The sequence below is a fragment of the Xiphophorus maculatus genome, chromosome 16 (assembly GCF_002775205.1).
Source record: "Xiphophorus maculatus strain JP 163 A chromosome 16, X_maculatus-5.0-male, whole genome shotgun sequence".
In the NCBI taxonomy this organism is placed as follows: Eukaryota; Metazoa; Chordata; class Actinopteri; order Cyprinodontiformes; family Poeciliidae; genus Xiphophorus; species Xiphophorus maculatus.
In genome coordinates this window covers 9,133,075-9,154,597 of record NC_036458.1, presented here as the reverse complement: position 1 = coordinate 9,154,597, position 21,523 = coordinate 9,133,075, and the positions used below count along the sequence as shown (strand labels likewise).

Below are 21,523 nucleotides of genomic sequence, written 5' to 3'. Positions count from 1 at the left end.
CCCCTTCAGGAGAGATCACCAAGAGTCCTCCCCCTCTCTCCCCTCTTCCTTCTCTCCACTCCCTCCTTCTCGCTGCCCTTCCTTCCCTCCCTCCCAAGCACCCCCCTCTCTCTCTACACACACATGCAGAGCGCAGTGAATAGGACTCCACCTGCACTTTCAGAACAGATGGGTGCAGCAAAAGGCAGTGGACTTTCTTCTTTCTTTCTCCTTCAGCACATTTCGCACTTAGTCTCGCGTTGGCACAGCTCCTTCCTTTATGTATCAGTCTTCATTTGGGCCTTTATGACGCGACAGCAAACATCTCCACCCAAACAGGCAAGATAAAAGCAATTCACAAGTGCTCATTCTTAGCTGATAACTACACAGACAGCAGTGGAGGAGAAAGAGGCAGAAATATGCAATAATTGGGTTTGAGTGGTGGCCAGAGACAAAGCGCTGCATCCTTACTACATTACTACAACAAGGAGTGGACGATTTCTGGGCCTCTCCCCATGCAACGCAGATGGTTAGCCACTGGGTCAGGTGCAGACATGGGAATACCGAATTAGACCCCCTGAATTAATTACTGTCCACACAGCAAAAAAGGTTGAGAAAAGGGCTACATTTCTAGCTTTTATCCAGTTAAGCCAAATGATCTGTTATCCTAAGGCTCTTTTCTAACAGAAAGACATTAGCAGTGATTTTATTTTATTTTATTTTTTTTGCTTCCCTACTTGCATTACTCTCAAAGTGTCCCCTCATAGAGGAGTTCCCAGCCCCTTCTCTCTCTCTGTCCTTCTCTCTCTCTGTCTCTCTCTCTTTTCCTCTTTCTGCACACCTCCTGCTGTTCCCTCCCATGTGCCTGACTGTATGGTAAGTGCTCGCTGAGACATGCTGTTTGGACTCATCTATAATGTATCCCCTGCCCCGGGACATCATGTGTGACAAATGACCTATTTTTTGCGCAGACCCCCACAGGGCCTTGACCCGGGGGGTTGCGAGGTGCAAGTGTGCATAAATTACTGCAGGTTTGTTTATTTGTGCGTGCATTTAGAGCTTCCATTCCTGTGAGGAAGTGAGAGATATCTTCCTTTTTTTGTCGTTACAGAACTGATTTTGTACAATCTATCAACTTTGATGGCGTGAACAGGGCTGCTGAGGTCTTCCCTTTCCTCTCCTCTTCTTAGGTGACCTTGAGGAATCCTCAGACGTCTCTCGGTTTGAAGAATAATGTAAAAAGAAAATTGTTTGCATTATTGATGCTGGCCACTTGCCCTCAATTGATCCCAGGATCCATATTGGTGTATAAAGAGCGAGAAATCAAGTACCTCGCAGTCCAGGCCTCCAAAGGTTTTCCTGCCTGTCCATTTATTTTACTGTCCTGCAGCTCTTTTCCAGCAAGCTTCTGAACATAGGCTCTGTCTGATATTTTACATAATTGCCTTACATAAGTAGCAAGCTTGGCTCAGAGCTTGGATGATATTAGTGAAGATGAATATTGCATGAGGAAAGCACTCGTTAAGCGTTAATAAGAGGATAGAGATGGAGCCCCACTGTCAGTCTGTCTTAACCCCGCCCCCACCGTTCTCTGACAAGCAGTGACTCAACTCAGCCTTGGATGCGTTGGAGCCCTTGAGTCAGTTTGCTAGCGAGGGAGGACAAGTGTGTTGTCCATGTGTGGAAGCACACACGTATGTGCCCTTGTGTGCGTGTGTGTGCGTGTGTGTGTGTGTGTGTGTGTGTGTGTGTGTGTGTGTGTGTGTGTGTGTGTGGTTCTTGTCAGCATCCTTGGCTGTCGGTGAGGAGATGGAGAGATTCACTCATTAGGTGCTTGTGTTTTTTCCCTTTTTGTGAGCTGAATGAAAGCGGCTCTTGTCACACAAAAGCAACCAGGTCTGTCAACTGACTGCAGTTCCACTTACAGTTCACACTTAATGTGAATAAATGGGCTTAATTGTGGCCTCTCATTAAAGCCCCTGTTTGTAGCATGGCAGCTGAATCCTCCATGTGGGTAAGAGGGCATTTAAAGCATCTATTGTATGTCACTGAATCATGGATCAAGCATTAGTTTTGCTTAAAAGCTTTTTTTGTCTGTTAGTCTACTGATTATCTTCTTGTAGTTGAGGGTTTCTCTAGTAATGGTGGTCAGGAATCTTGAAGAAGTGGCCCTTTTCTTTTAGCATATTGTGGAATGCACATTAGTAGAGTATTTTAAAATGAATAAACTCAAAAGTCCTTTAATCTTAAAAATATTTCATTGGGATTATATGTAATCAACCAACACATAGTAAGACATAATTTTGTCATGGAAGGAAAACAGTAGATAGGTAATTTTCTTTTTCAGAAATCAACATCTGAATACAGTAGCATGCATTTGCATTCAGCCCCCTTTACTCTGATACCCCTTTAAAAAAATCCAGCGCAATGAACTGATTTTAAGAGTCTGTGAATTTGTAAATATTGTCCGTCTGCATTTGATCAAGTCTCTTTAATCAAAATGTTACATGTTATGGAAAACAAAGGGTGCACTTTACCTAAACATAAAAATAACATAATGGTTCTTCAGAAGTGACCTATAGACTGAAACCAAGATTCAGCTTCTTCAGGATAGTGACACTAAAAGCATCACCAGAGTTAGAATCTAATGGTTAAGATCAAAGCATCTGAACTTTGATTTAAGTCAAAGTCCAGACTTAGATCCAATTCAGAATCTATGGCAGCTCCTGAAAGCTGATGCTCACAGATGCTCTCCACCTAATTTGACCGAGAATGAGCAAACATGCAGGCTTTGTACATGTGTAAAACCTCACAGAGACATACAACAAAAGGCTTGGAGTAAAAAGTTCTTCCACAAAGTTGGCTCAGGGGATCCAAATCCAAATGTGTGCCACTGTTTTTTAGATTTTCCTTCCACATAGCAATTATGCTGTAGTTTGTGTTGGTCTGTCACATAAAATGTAAACAATGTATACATTGATGTTTGTCATACAATCTCAAATGTACTGTAAATAAAACAAAGAGGTAGAAAACATTTATGTCATTAAATTGTATATATTTTTTTTAATATACCACTTGGTGAAACTCAATATTCAGTATGTGTAGGAAAGAAATTCCTGCTAAAGCTCTAAAATATCAGAATTCCTTCCCTGTTCCTCATTATTATTTCATCAAAATGACTGCCTGTTGCCATTGCCCTGCGGTAAGGTGGAGGCTTTGTCCGCGCATGGGAAGAAGGGAGAGGGAGAGAGACGAGCAGAGTGAGCGAGTGACACTGTGACAGTGGATCTGGGGGATGGGAAAGATGATTCAGCCTCTGGTCTGGTTAATTCAAGGGTCTCTCTCGACCAGGCCTGGCTCAAGGCATCTCTGAGTTTTTATTGTGTGGCAGCAGCAGTGAACAAGGAAGGAATCCAAAAATAAATTAGCCTGTTTTGTTTGGTTTTTTTTTCTTAAAGGGAAATTTGTTGACAGTGGCATCTGGCCTATTTCAACCCTTTTATGTTTTACTTGGCAATATTCTGGTGATCTCCCTCATGGGTTCACTCGCACTTTTTCCTCTGTCTCTATGTCTCCTTCTCTCCCTCTGTCTGTCTGGATTCATTGTCTCTGGGCTATTATTAGAGTAGACAGGCTGGTGGGAGGAAATCTCTGAAGTAGACGCTCTTGTCATTTTTTTTTTATTTATGTATGATATTCTGCTGGATAATTCTCCGCGTAAGCTAGGTGTTTTTGTTTGCATGTATTCAATGTTGAACAAAAAGACTTGCAAACAAATCGGCAATCTTTTGTCGTTTGTTTCCTCTTCTTTGGTGGTATTCTCATTAATTTCTGTATACATTATCTTGTTGTTCTGGGTTTTGATTAAACAGAGCAAACCTCCTTCACTGAAAACACCTTTTACTGTAAACCTTTTAAATATAAAGCCATGCTTATTAATCTTTCATCTTGTCCTGTCTGAGTTGGTGTCAAGGGAGAAACCTTAAACACACTTTGGCTCTTTGACATTCTCTTTGTTTTTCCCTTTTCCTTATTTTACTCTCTTCCTTTTCTATCAAAACATGTGGACACAAAAGCAGTTAGAGGAGGCACAGGTAATCTTGCTTTGTTGGGTTTGGCCCCAGTCGCTGAGTAACTGCCTCGATTTAATGAAAAGTAAATAAGACGGGGCACATTTTGTGCCTCAGCCTCAATTTTCCTTCTTGTTCTTTCATGTGGAAGTTTATGTATTTATTTGACAGTGTGAAGCAGATTGTTAGAGAGATAATGCAGGCTTGCTGTGTGAAATATTTTAGTGTTTCATAGAAGAGCTCGCTGCTGTAGCTGTTTGTTTCCATTTTCTTCCCTGCTTCACTCACCCTTCCTCCTCTCCCTTTTCACTCTCTTGCTTTTAGTCCCTGTGGTCCAGCTCTCTACCGTCATGGCCTTTTCCACCCTCCTCCCCTCTCCAGTAATAGGAGGCCTGAAATCAATAGCACATTAGTCTTCCCGGAAACTCTAGCAGAATTAAATATGAATGACTGAGATTGCAGCTTTACCTGCTGCTGAGAGAGAGAGACAGAGAGAGAGAGAGAGAGAGAAAGAGGCATCATCGCTCCTGGGAATCTGATTTTCTTTTTTTTTTTTTTTATTGATTTCTTGAAGTAAACAGCCTGATCATTTTGTGATTTCTGACTGCTTTCTAGATTACTGAGCTACTTAGTTTGTGGTTATTAAGCAGCGATGTGGACTTTCCCCGAAAGCATGGCCTGATTGAGCAAATGGGATCACAGACGTCACAAAGCCGCGACAGCTGAGGAGGCAAGAAGAATCAGTCAGCCACACCCATCCTCCAAAGAACAGCAGCTAAGCATTTGAATATGAAAGAGCATTTTGGTTATTACCAGACTGCATCTTTCTCATTTTTCTCCCTCCTCCCCCTTATATTTTCTCCACAGGCGTCATTAGCATTTATTACGCTTTCAGGTTTTCGCTTTAGTACCTTCATTTTGGAAGTTTTTACATGTAAAATGTTTTTTGTTTGCCTGCACATCCCCTTAGTTCCATTTTCGTTAAGTGCCTCACTGTGTAAAGTGGAACAATTTCTTTTAACATGCTGCTTGGCTTAAAAGCGTAATTTGTGAGCTGGATGGAGAGTGCTGGCTGGTGGGAGGAAGGTAATATGATACAAAAAGCTTCTGCGTGTACGCTTCGGGGAATTGGTAAAGACTTGGGCACTGGTAAGCTAATACACATAGATGATATGGAAGAATATATCTCTGGAAGCTATATTTCACTCCATCAGAGATGAAACGGTTTGTGACAGATGGAGTGATATTGTTCCCCTGTACGGCCCATAAGTGAGGCCCCTCCTTCTTCTCCTCCCTGGCAGATGTAGCAGGAGGACCACAGTGCACTCTTTTTTTTTCTTCTTCTCCTTTCTTTCAATTGATTTGGGTGCTCAAACCCTCAGGGATCAGAGGATGATGGTTTGACAGGATTGTGGGGGTCTAGGTAATGTGCTGTAGGGGGTTAACTTGTTTCCTGTAGATCAAAAAAAGTCTCAATATGGCAAAGAACGCAGAAACTCGTTATGTGCATATGAAGTGCCGGTAAGCTGTATGTATAATAATCTTGGGCTATTATCGATGTATTTGAATCAATCTTTGTCCAAGATGGACTAAAGACACAAAATATCATTCAATGTTTTTTAAAGCAAAAATTAAGTCCCTGAGTTTGAATTTAATAAAAATGTTGTCTTATCCCCGCAGGCTTAAAATATGCATATGGCCTCAAATACACACACTCACTCAAAATGACATACTTTTGTAACCATCAGCAGGCAGTTCCAGGCAGAATTCCTACTGGATGTTTGACCACTTTTCTTCACAGAAATGGTTCATTTAAATGTTTTGGTTTCCTGGCATGGACCTACCTGAGTTTTAAACAGTTGCCACGTTTTGAATAGTTTTGGAGTCAGTGTTTTCTTGGAGTTGATGTTAGTCTGTTGTGTATATTAAAAACTAGTTTTGATTTGTGTTGTCTTTATTATTCCACTTTGGGACTATATTCAAAGACCAGAACCACTAAACCTGAATCAGGCCTTCAGTGTGATGCTTCACAGTTGGTACAGTGCTCTAGCTTTGTGTGCCGTACATTGAGAAAAACAAATCAGTGGTGAAGTAAATTTAGCATAATTGAATCTGTGAAATCAACAATAAAACTTCAAGTTAGTATCTTTACCCAAGTTTATGTATTGAGGTCAAAACTATTTGTTCAAGATACAAGACAATGTATTTTTCTTTCAGAAAATAAATTGTTTAAGTAATAAGAGCCTATCTTTTTTAAGTTCATTCACACAACAAAAAACAATCTGGCTATCTTTACTGTGTTTCATTCAGTATTTCAAAACACCAAATAAACCATCATCGAGTCACTGTGGCCAAAAAGCTTAATCTTCGTCTTCTCTGACCGTAAAGTCTTTGCTATTAAAAGTTTTTTGCTTGTTCTTGTGGGAAGACGCAAATTTCAAGGTGCTAAATAATTAAAGTTGTTGACTTTTTGTCATCACTTCAGGATGGAAATTTACATTTGTCCTCCAACATTTTCCAGTGTGGGAATGTTTTACGCATGAGTCTGTAGGTTGTTCCTGAAGATCCTAACCAATTTTCTTTCATCTGAGGGTTACAGTTTTGGTCAAATGGTTGAAACTTGGAGACCTTCTGGTGTTCCAACAGGATGATGGATTATAAAAGATATTAATGTCAGTTTTGAGGGCTTGCATTAGGCATCCTCAAAGCCCTGACCTCAGCCCTATTAAATGTTTACACATTATGAATAAAAGCCAGATCAATGTCATGGAGTTAATCAAGCAAAATAAGTCACTTCTGCTTAGAAGAATTGTCACGTTTTGGAACTTGGACCTGGTACCTGCTCCAAGCAACAAGTTTCATTCCAACTCTCTTAAAGACATTTAGCCAAATAGCTACGAGGTTAGAAAGACAGTATATATTTGAGCCTTTGTGTGCAATTTTGAGATAGTGTGTGAATAAAATTCCCAAATGGTTAAAATATATGCTGAAAACTTCAAATTAAGAATAGATTAGGCCTGTGTAAGTAAACGTCTGTACATGCACATTTTAACAAATGTGATTGTACAAGTAACGCTGCATTTTGTGCAACGTATCGTCTAGAGCTGGAGGATCCATTACCATAAATCTTGATCAGTGTGTGACAGCATATCTTATATCCATGGATGTAATGGAGACAGAGGAGAAACTGTGGCTGCTCATACTAATCAACGTTCATTCTACTGATTCACTCTAGTTTATTTGTGAATACACAAAGAACTACATTAGCCAAATGAACTATTTGGCTTCTACCAAGAGGGCTGGCTTGTCTTCTGGTGTATTTCAAGGAAAGTAGGGTGAGTGATTCAGCAACGATTACTTTAAACTCTCATTCCAACCCTGACTGTTGGATCATCATTAAGAGGCTTAACAGCTGTCTTGTAGCAGATGTGCCCTGTTGCTTAGGCACGCTCCCCGTCCCTGGAGGGGAAAGGTCAAGACACTGGGTGGAGGTTGGAGCAAATATTCTCCTAAAAAAGACGCATGTTGATGCTTTTAGAAAATTAAACAAACGAGCATCTGCCTTCCCAGTGTTGTAGGACACTAATTTGGAATGGAGATTAGTGTGAGCATTATTTTGCGTTTGCAATTTATTCTTTTAATAGATTTTCTTTTCTACAGTTGAAGGCAGATCTTTACGTGAACGGCATAAAATGCACATATCCCTTTTTTTTTTTTCTAACTGTTCCGTTAAAAGTGTGAGGCTTACCAAAATCAATTTGATTTGCTCTCCCAGGTTTGAGAGTGAGACAACAAGAATCTTGACATCATAAGAGTTTGTTTTGGTGTGAATATTGAATATAGCCCTATTCACATTGAGCCAATGTGAATAGGGCCACTCAGTGAGGAAATATCATTACTTCAAAAGCAATATTAAATGCTATATTAACGTTTAGATGCATGCATTCAGGGTTAAAGACTTAGATTGTCATCCTATGGCCTGAGGAAATAAAAATTGAGTGTTTGACCACAAGGACCATGGTCACACTCGTAGTATGTGGTTGTTTTGCTGCAGGAGGGACTGGTGCACTTCATAAATTAGATGGCATCATTAGGAAGGCAAACTATGTGGAAATATTGAAGCGACATCCTCCAGACATCCTCCAGAAAGTTAAAGCTTGGACACAAATGGGACTTCCACATGTTTAATGGTGCAAAACATACAGCTACATTATAAAGTGACTTAAGAACAACAAAATCATTGTTTTGGAGTGGCCATCACAATGCTCTGAGAGGAGTTCTATAGAAAGATGTGCATATGTGAGACAGTTATACCTTTTCTTTAAGGAGGAACTGGCTAAGATGAAAGCAAACTGTCAAAAGCCTGTAAAACATCTGACACCTCGCATGGTTCAAAAGGTAAATATGCCAAATACTAAAAATATGTATTCTTTATTTTGAATTTGTGAAATATAAATAATATTGGTGATCCCAGCTGACCTAAAACAGGAACATTTTAATATGATAATTTCAAACTGAAAAAAAACAACAACAATGTATTATATTTTTTATGTACAACTGTACCAACAAAGCGTAAGTTTGCCTGTTAAATTTTACATCTTCTTGGTAATAATGAAAAAAATGGTCAATGGATTTTAACAGGACTCCCTGGTGGGACAGAATAGCGAGGGGACATGCCCTGGCCACGGGCGCGTGGCGGAGGAGCAGGTGGATGACGGGCAGCTGAGACGTGGACTCCGAGGGGGAATAGGGGGGCTCCATTTTGGAGGACTCTTGGGGTTGAGAGAAGCCCTGAAAAAAAGGCAACCCCATCTGGAACTGAGGTGGGGGCTCTGGTGTGAAAGAGATCTAGTGGGTGGTGTCTGACACTCACTCTTTTGTTCTTCGGCTACACAGCAGTGATGGTGATGGTGGTGGAGGTGGTGGGGCTCTCACTGCCGTGGGGGCTGGGCACTCGAACAATAGTGCCGATCTAGGATTTGAAAGCCTTCGATGAACAGAGGCAAGAAAGCAAGCGAGGAAGGTGTGGACAGAGAGAGAAGCAGGCGTTAGCTCGCCCTTGTTTTCAGCACGGCAATGATGCTTCAGTCTCATTCAAAAACACAGCATGTCGTTTAAGTGAATTCATTATGAAAACATTAGTGTTGACTGTGATTTTCTGGTATGCATTGTATGTGCTCTACATATAGTATTCTTATATTGTATAAATCATGCATAAAAATTGTGCTGTAGATTATAGATTGGCTGAATGTGAGAAGAAGATGAAGAAAGATGAGTTTTGGTATTGTGATGGAAGCGTGCCTATGCTGGGAGGAGATCGAGAGCATGAGCTTCATTTATTTTCATCAGCGGCATCTACGGTCCAGACTGTTAGCCCTGATGCAGCTCTGAGTGCTATTCCACTCATAAACATATATCCCAGAGACGCCTGTCCTTGCTCAGCTCGAGCCAAGCCTCTGTCATGCAAGGTTATCTTTTCTTCTTCTCCCCAACTATATACCCTCTCATCATTTTTCACATCTCCCCTACATAATTCCCGCCATTCATCAGCCAAGTCACAAAGGACAGCTGAGTACCTGCAGCAGCTCTCCAGGGTGCTGAATAGGGCGACTGCGAGGTGCAGGAGAGAGGGGGTGGAAGGTTTGGGCTTCAACACTGTGAGTAGCTACAGGATATTCCTCAGAGGACACATGGGGGTTTGGAGTGATTGCCAGGGAAGATTGAGACCTTCCATTACCATAAACTGACAAGTCCTCTATTAAAGGGAAGAATCACTGACAATGTCTTTCCGTATTTTCTCAAACAGGACAGGGAGAAAGCCTGTAAATGCAGAAGCTCTGACATGCCTCCTGCATCCCTTTACATGTATTTGTTTTTTTATATCAATCATGCATTATTGAGCTCCCCTGTAGGATTTCTTGTCACTATGCATAACGACACTGTATATAAACTTTTTTTTTCTTTCTCTTGGAAAATGACTTGTGTAGCCCAGGGAGAATTTTGCAAACTAATTATTTCTACCTATTACTGATGAGACCAGTCATTTTCCAATCGTGGTGAATAGCTCCATCTGTTGGCGGGGTCGTGGTATGGTCACACTTTTATTAATTATAGAAAAAATAACAATGAGGTGAGCATTCTATGAGAGTTTTTGCGTGCTGGTTTTACACAATTTGATTGCGAATGGAACTAAAAAAAAAAAGAAAAAAGCACAAGACTTAGTTAAATTACAGTAACCATCGAACACGGTATTTCACTTCTCGTTTGATTCAACAATAAGTGAAAGTGCCAAAGTCAGGTTTCCAGTGAGAGGGATTGGCTTGGAAACTTTATTTAGTTTACTTCCTATATTTTAAACAGAACTGAAACCAAAGAAATCTAAAACTGCGAGGCGTAAGCGCCATTGTCAGGTCGACATTTAAACCGGTCGGGTGAGATTTGGGCCGGTGGAATGGGTAAGGTAGCCTACTACAGAAGCCGCTTGATAGTCAAGTTTCCGTAAAAAGAACAAAAAAAAGAAAAAAAAGAAAACCGGATGTGAGGAGAAGAAAGTAAGCTCGTCATGACGACGTCATGAAATATTAAAATAAAAGTAAATAAAACCTTGCACAGTGCCTACAAATGCAGTTTGATCAATTATAATATCATTGAAAAGTTCACTTATTTCTGGAATAGAACATTTGTTTTATACAAGAAAATATGTGTTATTTTTTATGATATATGAAATTGTCCACCCGGATATTGATTTCCAAAAGAGACACAAAAAGAATTTTTCTCTGCAAAGAGAACTTTAATCCAAGTAACACTCGAGTCATGTTTTTCTTCATAGTTTATGAGGGAATCATAATAATTATGGGTAATTATTACACCCATAATAATAATTATGGGTAGTGTTAACACGACTGTTAATCAGCCGTGTTAACCAGAGACATCTGCATTGTCAGGTTCAGGAGTGACTCAGCACAAGGAATGAGACAGGCGTATGTTTCTTTCTGGTGTTTCTTGAAGTGCTGACTCCAATTTTGCCTCAAAATCCTTCCAAATATGCAGTCATTCCTGTTTCTTGTGCAAACCAAACCCTTTTTCCTTCTACTAAACTTTCGATTAATATGATTCTGCACAGCAGTCACCAACAAGTCTAAGCTAGCTGATTGTTCAGGCCATATTTTTTTGTATTAACATGTTTTTTTTATTATTTGACTCATGTAATATTTTCACTTTTCTTATATGCCGAGTTTTGGGTTCCAATTTCATCACCAAAATGATCAGAAATAAATGTTGGAAAAATAACAGTCCATTTGCATCTGATTTATACATGAGGTGTACTTTTTGAATTACATGATTTAAATAACTTAAGTCATGAGATAATATCTCAGATAACGTTTATACTGCAGTGCTTCGGTGTCAATTCAAGATGTCAGCGTTCATAAACAAGAGTGGTATTTTTATTTTGAAGGGTAACCGGATGTGGTGTTGGTGTTGTACGTCAGCTTGGTGCTGACGGCCGCCTCGGCTCCCGGCCACTAGGAGGAACAAGGAGGGCTCCTTGTCTGGTCCTGGTGTGGAGAAGGAAGAGGTCCGCATCCCAACACAGGACGGGGCAAACCCAAGCCGCCACGGGAGGAGAACACTTTTACTTTGACTTTCGAAGACTTTCTTTACATGGAGGGCAAGAAATGACATCGTCAGCGTGCGAAAGGAGGGCGTTTGCTCATAAAATCAACCGGTGAGGCTCAAACAAGTTATTTTTTAACAGCGACAGTGAATAGTGTGACCTGCTGGACCGAGTGCACACATAGCAACTATGCTAGGACTCGCAATGTATCACATAATATTATCAGCTTAGCTTAAATCTGTAACTTCCCTAATTCAATTAAAAAAAACAACAACAATTAACTGGAGTGGTTTTCGCTCCCAAATACTTTACAGGCTTTAACAACCTGTTTGACAGGCGGTATCGTAGCACGGTAGCAGCGTTGTCAAGAGCCACTTCGGTGAAGCAGAGTTACTGGGCTGAAAGAGCTTCTCTGCTGCTGCTGTGTGTCAAACTGGGAGTATTATAATGTTGTAAAACAGAGAGAAGTGCCGTGATAAGTACAAATCTACCGTTTCTCACTACACTTATTAACTGATCAGGATTCCAGGAGGAAATAAAGCTTCACAGCCATGTAAATGACAACTCATTTTTGTGTGCAAATAACTTATATTAGAGTCTGATTATGTACTTTAACCTTATGCTTGTATTTGACCTGGATTCACAAGTATTTGCATTGTCTTAGTACATAAACCAGATAGTTCCTCCACATATCAGAAAACAAACAAGAACATGGATTCTTATAATTAAGTTCAGTAACGGCAAGTGTAAAGTAGCTACTTTAAGCCGCATCAGACCGTGAATTATAAAAGTGTACCATTGCATTTTTCGGATTGTGTCTCCTGTAATAGGTCTAACACTATTGTTTTGTCCCGGATGCAGGAAAGGGTGGGAAGCCCGTTCTGGCTCTGCCTCTGCAGCCCTTAGCTTTCCTTTTTCCTGTTTTTAAATTGATTTGTCAATTGTCCATGTCTTAAAAATGACACAGAGCTACTAAATAAGTGTGAAATAAAAAGTCTTACACTTAAAAAAAAACAAAAAAGGAAAAGTTGAGATCCTGGTATTAAGGGAAGGGTTTGTTTTTTTTAGCTTTTATATGTGAGAAGCAGACAGTTTGCACATCAAAAGCAGCAGCTGTTTGTTGTCTCTGAGAGGATTGGGGTTTTCTCCTGCTTTGTCTTTAAGCTGGCCATTTGCTGTAAGTTCTTAGCAGCCAGAAACAGAGATCTGGCCCTGTTCCCGGGATCCAACCCGTTGCTGCTCTGTGAGGTTTGAGTCATTAGGTGCAACAGCTGCTGTCCTTCAATTACAAATAGTTTATAGATGATGTCTCTGAAACCTTTATGCTTAACTATAGAGGAACAGATTAAGGTGTTACTTCTCTAAAAAGAGCTTAAATAAGGCAAGTGATGAAAAATGTCCTGTCAAGCATGCATATGTTGACATTGTAATTCAGGACAAATACAAAACATTTATTCCTTGCACACATTCACTAATAAAAGTTAAATTATTTTGCCTCTTTTAAGACAGGGCCAGGAGACAACAGTATGTGATTTTTATAGTATCATAATAGATAAATGCAGTAGATAATTTGACTTTGAAACATTGACTTTAGCAGAAGTATAGAGTAACAATGTGGAATATTCGAAGTGCTTAATGTGCAGAATGTTCTACATTTTTTCTTTTCTGCTCTGTAAAGAGAACAATCAGCTGATATTTGAACTTGCCAGGTTTGAAACCCTAACTTTTTACAATCTCGTACCTCCCTAACATTAACTGACCCCTGTCATCTCCAGGTGCCATATTATTATTATTATTTTTTTTTTTTGCAGGACGATTGCAGCGGAGGTCAGAAAACAAGTGACCAGAGACTATGGCTCACCTCAGCTGTCTAAGAAAAGAGGAGGAGCTCATCAACCTGTAAGTAAGCCTGTAATTAACATTAATGCCAGCTTGTTAAACTGGCATTTTTAAACAACCTGTAAAACTGTTAGATATTTTTGGTTTTGAATTACTTTTTACATGTAAATAAAGTAAAGATTGGGTCTGTGGGAAGTTTGTTTTGGGAATAATTACCTTTTGAATCTCAAGGATGCTTCTTTAGATTTCTGCGGATGCACAAGGAAAGCATTGCTTCTTTAATTTTTTTAATCTTTATGAGAGCTGCTCAAAGATAATTGCCCTATTGTAGCATTGGTTAAAAAGCAAATAAGATTCATTTAAATTATGTAATTGCCCAGACAATTAAATTCTGTTAACACAGACATAACCTACACATTTCCACACAAAAACAAGGCGTTGATCAATTAAAATGTTTTCAATTTCTGGTCTAAAAGTATCCCCGAACATTTATTCAGGGGAAAATGTATCAGACAAACAATGTGTCCAACTTATATTGCACCCTGGAGCTGAAGAAAACTTTTGATGACTTTGTTTTGTTTCTTTGTCTGCTCATTCATACGCTCAAACATCGATCTTGTGCTGCTACTGTATGCAAATAGTCCTTGTAAAGAGTCCACACTTTCCTTTTTTTAATCGTTTTTGGTCATTGAAGTACTCCCATACTCCTTAGATTATTAAAAACATTTGTTACAAAGTATTTATCCCTTTAAAGATTTGATCTGCTTTGATTTGAAGTCACTCTTAAGTCTTTTAGATCATCAAAGACATTCTAATGTTGTGTAAAGATATTCAGAGTAACTCCACAATGAATATTTTATTTGTTAAAGGAAAAAACTATCTTGATTAGATATATTTTTTTACTCCTAATTATTAAAATCAACATTTGAAAAGGACATTATTGTATTTACTGAGATTGTCTTATTTTAAAATTTGCTTGATCTGAGAGATTTTTGACAAGAAAAAGTATAAAAGGAAGAACACTATAAGGGGGAAATCCTTTTTTCACTGCGACGTATTTGTTTTTTCAAAACTCCAGCTTGAACGAAGTCGGCCAATGACTGGAGTCAATCTCTGCTGACGTAGGCTCTACACTCACAGTGCCTGCAAAACACAGCCAGAGGCTCCTCCTCACACACAGAACATCAGCAGAAAAAAATAACTGTTAAACATGCATTCATAAAGATTATTCAAGAATGGATTATAATAGTTAACCAATTGAGATTTCTTGTGATGGCTCTAAAATATATAGGAATGATTTTCCTTGTTTTTTTTTTTACATTTAATTGGGGAACAATATTAGTGTATTACTAACTTATGTACATTTTAAGTTTAGTCAGAAATGTTCTAAACCTCCCCCCTAACAAGATAAGACATCCAAATGAAGAGTACTGTTTTGTCTTGATGGTGATGTCTTAGCGATGGTTAAGTAACCATGGCCTGATGTTCTCTGACAGTTACCCCTGACGGAGGTGGTTGAACCAGTGGACTTTGAAGAATATGTGAGCAGTCACGCTCCAGGGGTTGAGGCCGGCCCCCTCAGACAGCTGATGGAGTTTCCCCAGGATGACCTGGAGCTCCTCCCGCTGGACAAAGAGTGCACTACACTGGAGCCACCTCTGCCTGAGGAGGAGGAGGAGTAAGTCAGAGGGTCTGCTTCGACTTCACAGCTCATTATATTATCTACTAATCCTCTTCTGAACTATACATTACTGCACAAGCAGCAGCATCGAGTTCACTGTAATGGGAGACAGGCATTACTAGAGAGAAAACAAAGCCTTTCTCTTTAACACTATGTGAACATAAATAATAAAGGCATGAGTTGCTCAATTATTCAAGTGTTTTTCTATGCAGCTCACTAGATCCCAGAGTGAGAGATGCCCTGGCTGTCTACACAGATGACTGGCTTGTCATACATAGAAAGTAAGTGTCAGTTTCATCGACTGGCGTCACGGGCGCGCTATCACCATTTCAACGTTTTGATTTTCTCCTCCAGATTTCAACACTACAGCACCACTTACACCCCTCAAAACTCTGAGCGACAGAGAGAGAGGCAGCGAGGGCTGGTCAAACAGACCTTTGAACTGGACGAGGCTGCTGTGCACGATCGCCAGGACGACCAGGTAGTTGGTTGTGTTGAAAGCATTTACTGTTTTAAACACTCAGATGCAATTTCAGTCAGTTTTAGGGTCATAAGTGAGGTTAAGGGTTGCTGGAAGTTTAAGAGGAAGCTTTACTTCTTCTTAAACTTCCATCATCTCATCCCTGGACGAGGAGATTAGATAGATAGATAGATAGATAGATAGATAGATAGATAGATAGATAGATAGATAGATAGATAGATAGATAGATAGATAGATAGATAGATAGATAGCATAGATAGATAGATAGCATTTATTGTCATTGAACAGAATTCAACGAAATTTCCATTGCAGCTCCCGTGCAAAAGGTCAAATATATACAGTATAAATAAGCAAACACACAATAATAATAATAACAATATATACAACTAAATTAACTAAAGGCACTCAACCACACCAAAGAAGTAGCAGCAGGTCCAATTATGGCAAAGTACAGATAATGTGACAGTGCAAAGTGCAGAACAGTGTGGCTGTGTGGGGGTGGGGGATATGTATGTGTGACTGCGAGGTTATGATATGTGTGTGTGTGGGGGGGGGGGGGGGGGGGGGGGGGGGGGGGGGCAGGGAGTAATGGCTCTGACGGCTGTGGGGAAGAAACTGTTTCTCAGTCTATTTGTTGTAGTCCGTATATTCCTGTACCGCTTGCCTGATGGCAGCGGCACAAACAGTCTGTGGCCCGGGTGGCTGGGATCCATGGCTATGGATCCAGCTCTCTTCTTGACCCGGTCTGTGTAAATGGAGTCCAGGTCTGGGAGGGGGCATCCCACAATGCCTTGTGCTGTTCTCACCACCCATGTCAGTTGTTTCCTCTCCAGTGCTGTGCAGCTACCATACCACACAGTCATGTTGAGGCAGAGGATGCTCTCGATCATCGCCCTGTAAAAGTTCACGAGCAGCCGTGAGGAAAGTCCAGCCCGTCTCAGTTTCCTGAGGAAGAAGAGCCTTTGTTGTGCTTTCTTCACCAGGTGGGAGGTGTTTGTGTTCCAGGAGAGGTCAGACGTGATGTGGAGGCCCAGGAACTTGATGTTGTCCACACGTTCCACCACTTCTCCATCTATGAGAAGGGGAGTGTAAGCCGTCCTCCTGGACCTTCTGTAGTCCACAATGACCTCCTTGGTCTTCCCTGTGTTCAGCACCAAGTTGTTGGCTGAACACCACTGAGTGAGCTGCAGAATCTCCTCTCTGTAGTGGGTCTCGTTGTTGTCTGAAATGAGACCCACTACTGTTGTGTCGTCCGCGTACTTCACGACTGTGTTGGTGGGGTGGATGGCCACGCAGTCGTGTGTAAACAGGGTGAAGAGAGCTGGGCTGAGCACACAGCCCTGCGGCGTGCCTGTGTTGAGGACCAGTGGGGACGATGTTGAGCCACTTATTCTCACCACCTGAGGCCTGTTGGTGAGGAAGTCTCTGATCCAGTGGCACAGTGAAGCGGGCAGCCCCACCTCGAGTAGCTTCAGCACCAGCTTGTCTGGGATGACGGTGTTAAATGCTGAGCTGAAGTCTACAAATAGCATCCTGACGTAGGTGTTGGGATGCTGCAGATGGGTAAGGGCTGTGTGCAGAGTGATGGAGACAGCATCCTCTGTTGACCGGTTCGCTCTGTAGGCGAACTGAAGGCTGTCCAGGTTTGCGGGGATGAAGTCTCTGATGTACCTCAGAAGAATCCTCTCAAAGCACTTCATGATCACCGGGGTCAGAGCGACAGGCCGGTAATCGTTCAGGCTGGTGATGGACCTCTTCTTCGGTACAGGGATGATGGTGGAAGACTTGAGACACTCAGGAACCGTGGCATGATAGAACATGATAGTCTGCCATTATAAATGGCTAAGGGCAATGTAAGCTGTTTACAACTCAGCATCCATAATGGATAAGTGGCTCTAGCTGTTTCCTTATCAATTACTCATGCTTCTTAGAAATTCAAATATTTGGGTGACCTAGCAAGTGGAGTCTTTAGTGTTACTGCACAGCTGTTCTGATGAGGGAAGGGGGAACTAATGTCCCCTCCTGCGTGTGTGTTCCTCAGGATGACTCGAAGCGGAGGTCGGTTAGCCTCGATGAGACCCCCCGAGGCAGCTGGGCCTCCAGCATCTTTGACCTGAAGAACTCCTCCCCGGATGCGTTGCTCCCGTCCGTGCTGGAGCGGACAGCTGCAGAGGATATGGACCGGAACAACACGGAGGCACGCTCTCAGGAGCGCCACAGTGACCTGCTGGGCCTCTACCCTCCCCCTGATGAGGTTTGTGTGAAAATAGCTGCTAACATTTAACTGTATTAATCACCTACACATAATGTATAGTGTTTTATCAAGTACAAGGTTTATCTTTTTGGGATGCGCTCAACTCAAACAAAATTGATGCTTTTATCAATTGGAGATGATAAATGTAAGCTAGTTGGCCTTTTCTTTCCTCAATATTTGATTGCTTTTTTGTCCTTTTTCTCTCTTGATCCGTGTTTCTTTATGTCTGCGTACAGATCGCTGTTTGTCTGCCATGGCATTACCACAACGTCTGTTTAAATGTTATCTTGGTCTGTGGATTTGTTTTTTGTTCTTTGTGTGGCAGGATGAAGCAGTGGAGAGATGTCCTCTACCTGAGGTGCCCAAAGAGCACTGCGGCCAGAGGATTATGGTCAAGTGTTTGTCACTAAAGTAAGAAACATAATCCCTCATGTTTATGACCTCATTCTTTCTATTAGTGGCCAAATTGGATCAAAACTTCCTTAGTGTGATTTTTATGTGACAGTAAGTGCATATTATAATTTTTTTTTCAGATTTGAGATTGAAATTGAGCCAATATTTGGATCACTTGCTCTTTATGACGTTAAGGAAAAGAAAAAGGTAAATGTTTTTTTCTTTGTTTTTTTTGTGATTGTTTCCACAGTCAATAAAGCTGAGTAAGGCCACTTAGTAATTCTGAGCTCATGTTTGACTAATTGAGTTTCCCTTCCATCTAAAAGGTTTAAGTGTGTTTTATTTTGTTAAGATCACTTGGGCAAAACTCAATTAAATTCCTCTGACATAGATTTCCATTATCATTTCTCCATGCCCTTTCCTTCCCTGTTCCCCATTTCTTTTCCCCTGACAGATCTCAGAGAATTTTTACTTCGACCTTAACTCAGATCAGATGAAAGGACTGCTGAAACCTCACACACCTCACATAGTTATATCCACGCTGGCTCGTTCCGCCATTTTCTCCATCACATATCCTTCTCCAGATATCTTCTTGGTCATTAAGGTACAGAAAATTCATTTCAATCAAATTAAAATGTCTTAATTAGAGCACCCCATGTACTTTTTGCACATTTAATAATATTTTTTGACAATCCAAAAATACTTCCAGTCATTTAGCCTGTTAATGTTTATGTAAAATGTCATCTTGAACAACAATTTCTGGTGAATTGACATTTATTTATTCCCATTTTAGCTATCTTTGTGAGGTGCCCTAATTTTTGTAAAATGTGGAAAAATAATAGTTCTTTTGTTAACAACCCTGCATATAAAATTTGTTTCAGCTTGAAAAAGTTCTTCAGCAGGGAGACATTGGTGAATGCTGTGAACCCTACATGGTCATGAAAGAATCGGACTCCTCAAAGGTAACGGAGTCAAAGTGTGTCGCTGTTGCAATGTTCTGCATTGGACGTTATGAAAGTTGAGCCACAAATATTACTCAATTCCGTCTGGTTGATTTTGCAGTTTCCACTGTCATATTCAGTTTGCTAAATCTTTGGCTGTTGCAGAAAGGTCTTAACAGTTCAGTGTCCTTTGAGCTCAATTTGATCTCTTGTTGCTCCACCGCAGCACAAGGAGAAGCTGGAGAAGCTCCGCCTCCAGGCAGAGCAGGCATGCTCTCGTCTTGGACGTTTCCGCATGCCTTTTGCCTGGACAGCCATTCACCTCCTCAACATCGTCAGCAGCGTTGGTGGTCTCGATCGGTCTGACCCAGACTCTGACTCTGGTACTGAGTGCCCCTCCATCCCCAGATCCAACTCTAATTCCTGCATGTGCACCTTTAGCATTCTACAAATATTTTTTGATATTTACGTGTTTTGTAAATCACTTTTGGCAGAACGAAAGAGCCACGGGACCTGGAATGAGAGAAAGAAGAAGGGGTTTGAGAGAATGAGTGTTGGGGAGGAGATGTGTAACTTTGCCACTTTCCGCCCAGCAACGCTCACCGTCACCAACTTCTTTAAACAGGTCAGACTCAATGCAACAGTATTATCTGAGGCTGGTAAAAACCTACAGGCTGACATTTAAATACACTACAGATGAGCCCAAAAGTATTCACACCCCTGGCAGATTTAAAAGAATAATTATTCCCATTCAGCCCAGGTGGAAATTTCTCAAAACATCGGAAAGCAAAGTAAAAGAAAGTTTCATTTTAATTGAAAAAATGATCATTACAGCTATTGAACACTTCTCATAACTGCTAACTCACCGTTTTTAGCATTCCCGCTCCTTTAGGCAATTTATCTTTGGAGACGAGGTCCAAGTTTTTAAGAAGGGAAGACCTCCTTGCCATAACCCTAATCTTTATCTTGCTCCACAGATTTACTATCAGAATCAAGTCAGGACTCTAACAGGGAAAGACCAAAGCATTGTTATTCCAATTTTTTTGTAAGAAGGAATACGTTGGTAGAAATGAAAGATTAGCTTGAACTTCAGTCTTAATAATTTTACAAAAATCTTGTTTTCTCTATTCTTCTGGTCTATCTCTTTATTTCTCCCTTTTTGTGTAGTTTGGCTCATTAAAAGCATGGAATCATAAAACAACAAAGATTCTCTAGATTATTTTGAAAAATCCTAAAACCATAACTTGCCAATATTATGATTTGATTAATTTGATAAAATATTGGATTAACATTTGTTTAACCCTCCTGTTATTTTCGTTTCTGAGGTACAGCAATAACGTTCGTGGGTCAATTTGACCCAGGGAGTGTTTGTATCTGATTATTAACTCCAATACTAACCATTTCAATCAATATTTGTTCAATGATATTTTTTTATTTCTCACAAGTAAAGGATCAATGACGACAACTTACTCATTTGGAATGGAATTCCAAAAATAAAAAAATGGAATTTACATTTTTTATGTGCACTGAAAAATCCTACAAACAATAAAAAACAATAATTTCATTACATTTAAAAAATTACATTTTGATTTTTTTTTGTATGGGTGATCTTTATAATTGAACTTGAGACACGTATACTGTTCAGGGTCAAATTGACCCGCTGATTAAAATCAAGACAAATGACTCATGCAGAGAGTATTCATGTTTCCCCCCACTTCTGCTGAGTGTCCATTCAGTGTGGGTGGAGTTTGCCCACGGGAACAGAAAAGATTCCCGTCAAAAGTTGTATGAACACCTGCTTTCTTGCAGTTTCCTAGTGAAATAAAGAGAATAGTGAGAAAGTGGGCATGTGTGGAGTGTGTGTGTGGGGAAATATGGTTCATAGCTGCAAGGAAACATATAGAATTGGACATTTTTAAAATCTTTTTTACCCTTTAATTTGACTGCCGGGTCAAATTGACAGTATCTACGTAAAAAGTAGACGCACGGGGGGTTGCAAATGTGCAAAATGATTAAGTTTTCAATTTATATGTAGAGTGCACCTATTAAGATAAATAGAAAAAGTTTCATGCAAAAAAAAATACTTCCAAGTATGTTTTAAAAAATGTTAAACTTTAAAATGGGTCAATTTGACCCACAACATATTGGGGTTAATCTGTGCTGTGATGGGTCACCAGATGGGTCACCAGATGAACTATGATAAATAGTTCAGTTTTTGTTTGCACAACAAACAGAAACTGAACTATTTATCTTAGTTCATCTTGAACTAT

The 21,523-nt window shown here is 40.4% G+C and overlaps 1 protein-coding gene across 3 annotated transcripts in view; it reads left to right on the top strand.

Moving 5' to 3' along the window:
• The first annotated feature begins 11,586 nt into the window (after nt 1–11,586).
• Nucleotides 11,587–21,523, top strand: part of LOC102232050 (dedicator of cytokinesis protein 7-like) — a 29,918-nt gene continuing 19,981 nt past the window's right edge. For 2 of the 3 annotated variants that reach the window (XM_023348896.1, XM_023348897.1), the window contains exons 1-12: nt 11,589–11,775; nt 13,476–13,563; nt 15,000–15,181; nt 15,397–15,465; nt 15,539–15,665; nt 17,707–17,919; nt 18,245–18,330; nt 18,453–18,519; nt 18,767–18,916; nt 19,194–19,274; nt 19,480–19,636; nt 19,748–19,878. In XM_023348896.1, the coding sequence (XP_023204664.1) occupies nt 11,726–11,775; nt 13,476–13,563; nt 15,000–15,181; nt 15,397–15,465; nt 15,539–15,665; nt 17,707–17,919; nt 18,245–18,330; nt 18,453–18,519; nt 18,767–18,916; nt 19,194–19,274; nt 19,480–19,636; nt 19,748–19,878 (1,401 nt within the window). In that variant the 5' untranslated portion in view covers nt 11,589–11,725. Of the gene's footprint in view, nt 11,776–13,475; nt 13,564–14,999; nt 15,182–15,396; nt 15,466–15,538; nt 15,666–17,706; nt 17,920–18,244; nt 18,331–18,452; nt 18,520–18,766; nt 18,917–19,193; nt 19,275–19,479; nt 19,637–19,747; nt 19,879–21,523 lie in introns of all 3 variants that reach the window. The other variant, XM_023348898.1, reaches the window with a different exon arrangement.